The 6,857-nt window shown below is 33.5% G+C and overlaps 1 protein-coding gene across 1 annotated transcript; it reads left to right on the plus strand.

Moving 5' to 3' along the window:
* The first annotated feature begins 488 nt into the window (after nucleotides 1–488).
* On the plus strand, nucleotides 489–6,655 carry LOC126710114 (zinc finger BED domain-containing protein RICESLEEPER 2-like). The gene is made up of 6 exons (XM_050410489.1): nucleotides 489–601; nucleotides 4,018–4,212; nucleotides 4,379–4,453; nucleotides 5,159–5,955; nucleotides 6,031–6,447; nucleotides 6,555–6,655. The coding sequence occupies exons 1-6, from the start codon at nucleotides 489–491 to the stop codon at nucleotides 6,653–6,655; spliced, it is 1,698 nt and encodes a 565-aa protein (XP_050266446.1).
* The last annotated feature ends 202 nt before the right edge of the window (nucleotides 6,656–6,857 follow it).

Here is a 6,857-nt window from a genome sequence, read left to right on the forward strand (position 1 = left end):
GTTTGTGGAATGTTTTGGCTAACATCCCTTGAGAGATATGCAATAAAGAATTGAAGTCTATAACTCATGCACTATTTTACTGCCCATACATGATGGAGGTGTGGATGGCAAGCAGACTAGACATAAGAGCATTAGCATTAGGAGTTCTAAAACTCCCAATTTGCTATTTTATAGCATCAAACCACACAAAAAAACACGCTTTATCTCGCCTATATCTCTTCTCAATCGTTGGTATCTTTTCTCTTTTTCTCTGTCCTTTCTCCTCATCCTTAGCCTTGAGTCTCTCTTTCTCTCTCTCTCATCTGCCCCTTTAATGTTGGTGTTAGGCCTCTAAGGTAACAATAGAGAAGTAGCAAAGATCAATAGGGATTAGAAGCAAAGATGGTTTGAGGGTTTTAATTTGGTCTCCATCAATTTGTTGGTTGCTGGGTGGTGGTTGTGGTGCAGTTTTGGGTTTGGATTTTGATTTGGTGGTGGTTTTAGATTTAATGGGTTTTGGTGGTGGCATGGTGGTGCTGACTATGTTTGTTGTGGTGTTAGTGGTGGTTTCAGTTTCTATTGGTGGTGGTGGTTGGGATGATATGGGTTTGGATGTTGGGTGGTAGATGGGCTGATTTGAGTATGCATTTAGGTGGTCGGTGGATGAGTTGGTTTTTTTTTTTTTTGGTGTTGGGTGGTTGAGAGAGACAGATAAAGGGGAAGACAGACAATTGGAGAAGAGAACAGAAAGATGGAGAGAAGAGAAAGAGATGAAATATATTATTTTATGGAATAGTGAATTTTATTTTAATGGGTTATATGTGAAAATAGAGTTTGGTATGTTGGGTGTATTGTAAAGTGATATGATATAATAGATAAAATAACTTTTTAGATAATAAAATAGAAACTATTAAGTGAACCGAAGAAGTTTGTGGTTATTAATACCCGATATGTTCTTGGCGGAGTTGAAATTTTTTTTATAGTATTTTTGCATTCTTTATTTTTTTTTTTAACTATTTTTAGTAATTTTTACATGTTTATTATATTGACTTTAACATGGATGGTGAACCGCATATAAACCCATGCAAGACCTAGGCATACAAACTAGTATAAGTTTATGATTAAAACCATGTAAAACTTAGGGCTTTAAACTGAAGAAAATAACTATGATAAAAAAACAAAAATAGTGAAAATAATAATCATTTACATTATATTTTAATTTCCAATTGAATAAAGGAAAAAAAAAAAGTAAAGAAGTTTTGGGCAATACAAGGGGTGTTTGGTAAGGTATTTTAAACAACGATTTTCAATATTTAAACAACATTACACGTATTTTTACACACTTTTTTACCCACACATATTTTCAAAAAAAATACAAACAACGTTACTAGAACAACATTACCAAACTCTCCTAGTTTAGTGAAAAATGGGATTGGCTTAGCACTTATGGTCCGTTTGGTTGGAAGGGTGGAAAAATGGGAGGATAGAAAATGGTGAGAGGATGGAAAAATGAGAGGATAGAAAAATATTTTAATTTCTCTTCTTTTTGTTTGATTGGGAGTGGAAAAGTGGAAAGATGGAAAAAAATGAGTTTATATAAATTTAACTTATACACCCTTGTTAAAAAATGATGTTTAATTAAAATAAAAAAAAGTGAAAAGCAAAAAAAAAAAAAAAAAAAAAAAAGCAATCACCCAATTTATTAAAAAATAAAAATCATGTTCCAAAAAAAAATCATGTCTAGTTAAACACAAAAAAAAAAAAAAAAAAAAAAAAAAAAAAAAAAAACCCAAAACAAAACAAAAAAAAACAAAAAAAAAAAAGAGAGATAAGATCTAAATATGGGTATTTTTGTCCATTAAGCAGTTTCATTTTCTCTTTTCAGTTTTCTCTTCATTTTAGAGAATGGAATGGAAAGGAATGAAAAGAATCATTTTAGAATATTCTTCCCTTCTCTTGTTTGGGAGTTTTAATGGAGGGAATGGAAAGTTCATTCCCTTGTTTGGGAGTTTAAGTGAGAGGGAATGGAATGGGTAGGAGGGAACATTCATTCATCTCTATTCCTTTAAAATCTCAAAATTTATTCCTCCCGAAATTGGGAGAAATGGGAGGGAATGAAATTAGATTTAATGATTTTTTTATTAAAACTCCCAAAATACCCATATATATTCAACCCTTTATTTTAAAATAGGGGTTTAATAGTAATATTGTCATAAAATGATTCCATTCCATTCTCTCCATATTGCTCCCAAACAAGATTACTTAAATTCCATTCATTTTCATTCCTTTATTTTAAAACATCTAATCAAGGTTACTTAATTCCATTACATTCTATTCTTTTCCATTCCTTTCCCTTACTTAAATACAATCCATTCCATTCCTAGGGATGACAATTTTTGCCTGACCCACAGGTACCCGGCTCGGCCCAACCCTAATGGACCGAGTTTTACCCGGTCCAATTAGGAATAGGGTCGGGTATGGGTTTTAAAAAAAAAACCCGAAGCGGGTCCGGGTCGGGTCCAGGTTTTATCAAAAAAACCCGAGACCCGACCCAAAACCAGCCTCGTTTAAAAACCCAGTACCCTAAATTACAAAAATACCCTATATATATATAACACCTATAATCTAACCCTAATCCGGTAATCCCTTATTTCTTCAACCTCATTTCCTCAGCTTAGTCCTACACTCCCCTCCCTCAGCTCAGTCCGTCCGACACTCCCCTCCCTTAGCTTAGTCCGACCCTTCCTCAGCTCAGTTCGACACTCCCCTCCCTCAGCTCAGTCCCCTCACTCCGACCAACACTCCCTCACTCCGATACTTCGACACTCCCTCATTTTGCTTTGTTCTGATATCCTTGGAAGACCCGTCTGGTTTGTGCTCTCACCATCTTCTTCTTTCATTTTCCTTTCTTTTTTTTGTCTTTTTGTGTGTGTGTGTGTGGGGGGGGGGGGTTTAAAGCTTTGTTTGGTTTGAGTTTTTTGGGTATTTCCTTTGTATGAGCTCGATCTGTGACTATTTTCTCGGTTTCTGCTTCTGGAAAGAATCTTCCTTGTTGTGATTTTTTTCATTTTCTTCTTCAAATTAGAAAAAAAAAAGTATTCTTTTTAGGCCTGATAAGAAAGTTTCAGTGACAGAAAGTTTCGTTTAGCTCAGACTTTTTTGTTTTCTGAAAGAAATTAATTTTTTTTTTCTATTTTTTGATCTTGGTTGCAGTAATATTGTTGTGGTCTTATGTTTGTGTCTATTGAAAAATAATGGGTTTTTTTTTTTAAAAGGTTTATTTTGTGGTTTATGGGTTCAATCTGCGCTTATTTGCTCTATTTTGGGTTTTGCTTGCAAAGTTTACTATGGAATCTCCAAGACTTGGGCTTTGAAAAGCCGTTTGTTTTAGCTTTTTTAGGTAATATGTTGTTGTGAATGTACGATATTATTAATGTTCTTGCTTGCATGTCTGTTTGGGGTTATTGTGTTAGCATTTTCGTTATATATTATGTGTTTGGGTAACTCTGTAATTAACAGTGTTTTCGTAAAAAAAAATTTCCCTTACTGGTTTGAGTTTGCTTGCTTTTTCTGTGTTGAGTAAATTTAAGATTGATTCTTGTTATCCTGGGGTTCAGTTAAGGACTATGTTGAAGTTTCTTTTTTGGGTCTTCTTTAATGTTTCAGTTTGGTTTATAATTTTGTAGGCTTAATATGTTATTTTTTTTATTTGTTTATTAGTTCAATATTAATGCTTTTGCATGTTTTATGGTATTTAAAATTTATTTCTTTTAGGAAAAATTATTCCTTTAGGAAAAATTGAAAGTGTGAGGTGTATGTGAATAAACATGGAACAGAGTATATACCTGTTTCTTAATGCATATAATCTTCAAGGAAACAACAGAGTATATACCTGTTTCTTAATGCATATAATAGTGAATTTTTGTACACATATCTTTCACCTGATTCAAGTCTCAAAGCATTCTATTCCCCTGTTTGTTCCCTCATTTCTGCATAGTTTGTTTAATGGAAGAAATTGTTTGTTTTTGTGTTTGTTAGGAATGCAGATCCTAAAACGGAGATGAAAGATACAAACACAGACACAAACAAATCTGGTTCTTCCTCGCCAAGTGGCTCTCCCTTGAGAACCGGACGTTGTCTCTTACCAACTATGCGGTCTCCTTCGCCATTTTCACGATCACCCTCGCCATTGTCGCCTGGCAGCTCACCTTCAGGATCACCATTAAACAACGAGTAAGTGTTTGAATTTGTAGTTAATCATGTTTAATTATGATTGCGTTGATAGAATTTGTGAATCTGTGTAATTATGAATTTGTGCCTATTAATCAATGAGTATGTGTAATAATAAATTTGTGATAATTTGTTTTGATTCTAACTCCCAAACTTTTGAACCAATTAGGAATCCGAAATCCCCAACAGTGGACTTAGTGGGAGAAGACTTAGAGGTAGAGGAACAAGAAGGGACAGAGGGAGAGTAAGAGCCTACAAATGAGGACTTGGATACAAGTAAAAAAAGAAAGACTACCCCAGATGTTTAGTATCATTTTACAAGGAAGAAAGTTGATGGAAAAGTTAAAGCCCAATGCCATCATTGTAACAAACTTTACTTGGGTGAGTCTAACCAAGGTACAACTCATTTACGTAATCATTTAGTAAGATGTCCACGGATGAAGTTTAAAGATATAAGGGATATGTGACAACAAGTCTTAATTAAACAACAGAATAAGGTGGATGGAACTATGAATTTGAATACTTACCAATTTGATCAGGTTAGAGTGAAGAATAAGCTTGCTCGTATGGTCATCCTACATGAATATCTCCTTTCAATGGTTGACCATATTGGGTTTAAAGAATTTGTGGCTGATCTTCAACCTATGTTTAAACTTGTCACAATAAATACTTTGAAGAGTGACATTCTTAAAATCTATGATAATGAGAGAGAGAAAGCTTTGAAGATGACGGACAAGAATGGAAGTAGGATAGCAATTACAACTGATATGTGAACTTCAAGTAACAAAAGGAGAGGGTTTATGGTCATTACCACTCATTTTATTGATCATACTTGGACGTTGCAAAGTTGGGTTTTAAGGTAATTTTTTATCTATAAATTGAATGTTAAAGACTTTACATTTAGAATGTTTATTGAGTTATGTTATAATTATTCATATTATTTTTCTAGATTTGTTTATGTTCCTTCTCCACACACGAAAGATGTCCTTGCTGAAGTCTTTGTTGATTGTTTTTTAGAGTGGAACATTGATAGGAAGTTGTTCACAATAACTGTTGATAATTGTAGTACTAATGATGCCATGATAAGACTTCTCTTGAATAAGCTTGATACTAGTTCTCTTATGTTGGGTAGGTCTATGTTGCATATGAGGTGTGCTGCACATATTTTGAATTTGATTGATCAAGATGGGTTATCTCTTATTGGTGATGGTATTGAAAGGATTCGTGATAATGTGATTTATTGGACTGGATCACCAAAAAGGAGGCAGAAATTTGAAAAAAATGCATGTCAATTGCGTGTTCAATGCACTAAAGAGTTAGTTTTAGATTGTAAAACTCGTTGGAATTTAACTTACTTAATGCTTTCTACTGCATTGATTTATAAAGATGTTTTCTCACGTTTGGCTAAACGTGAAATATCTTATACTTGTTTACCATATGATTATGATTGGGAGTTAGCCAAAGATATTTGTGGGAGGCTGGAGTTGTTTCATAGTGCAACTGAGTTTTTCTCTAGTCGTAAGTACCCCACAACTAATATGTATTTTACTTTGGTGTGTGAGTTGAAAATTGCATTGAATGAATGGAGTTTGTCTTCAAATGAGATGATAAGTACGATGGCAGAAAGCATGCTTGCTAAATTTAATTCTTATTGGGCTAATGTTAGTGTTGTTATGGCTATTGCTGCTATCTTAGATCCAAGATATAAGATGAAATTATTAGAGTTTTATTATCCTAACATTTATGGTGATAATTCTGATTTGAAGATTGAAAAAATTAAGAATCTTTGTTATGATTTGCTTGATGAGTATGGAGATATAGATGAGTCCCCTGTAGATAATGAAGGAAGTTCTCATATTCCTGCAAGTACTTCAAGCCTTGTGGCACAAATGAAGTTTAGGTTGTGTTGGGCAATGTCATCTTTTGATTTGTTTGTGAACAATAGCTCAAAGAAACATGGGAGTGCTAGAATGGAATTTGATCATTTCATTGATGAGGGAGTGTTGAAGAGGAGTGAAGATTTTGATATTTTGGGATGGTGGAAAAGTAATGATCTCAAGTATCCTACTTTACAAAGGATTGTAAGAGATATTTTAGCCATTCCTGTCACAATTGTTGCTTCAGGATCTGCTTTTAGCACTAATGGGAGAATTTTAAGTCCACACCGGAGTAGGCTACATCCCAAGACTATAAAGGCAATGATGTGTGCTCAGAATTGGTTATGGAGTGAAATCAACGGTTAGCAATTGTCTAATTTCTATTTTTAAAATCAAAATTGTATTTGTATATTTGCTAGTTACAATTTAATGAAATTTATTCCATTTTTTAATTCATTGTTGTTGTAGGTTCTTCAACTATGTCTAGAGAGTGTACACTTCAATCAATTCTTGATAATGGGGAGCCTAATGAAGAGAATGGGAGTTGTGTCACAATTGTGGATAATTAGACATTTTGTATTAATTTAGTAGCCTTTTTAATTTCTTAGACTTGTTGGATTAATTTGTTGGTTTGTAATTATTCTAAGCCTTTTTAGCCTTTTGTAATTTCTTAGTCTTTTTAATTTGTTGGTTTGTGGAGGATAAGACATTTTGTAATTTCTTAGCCTTTTTAATTTCTTAGACTTGTGGGATTTGTTTTGTAACTTTTTA

This window comes from Quercus robur, chromosome 12 (assembly GCF_932294415.1).
Source record: "Quercus robur chromosome 12, dhQueRobu3.1, whole genome shotgun sequence".
Taxonomy (NCBI): domain Eukaryota; kingdom Viridiplantae; phylum Streptophyta; class Magnoliopsida; order Fagales; family Fagaceae; genus Quercus; species Quercus robur.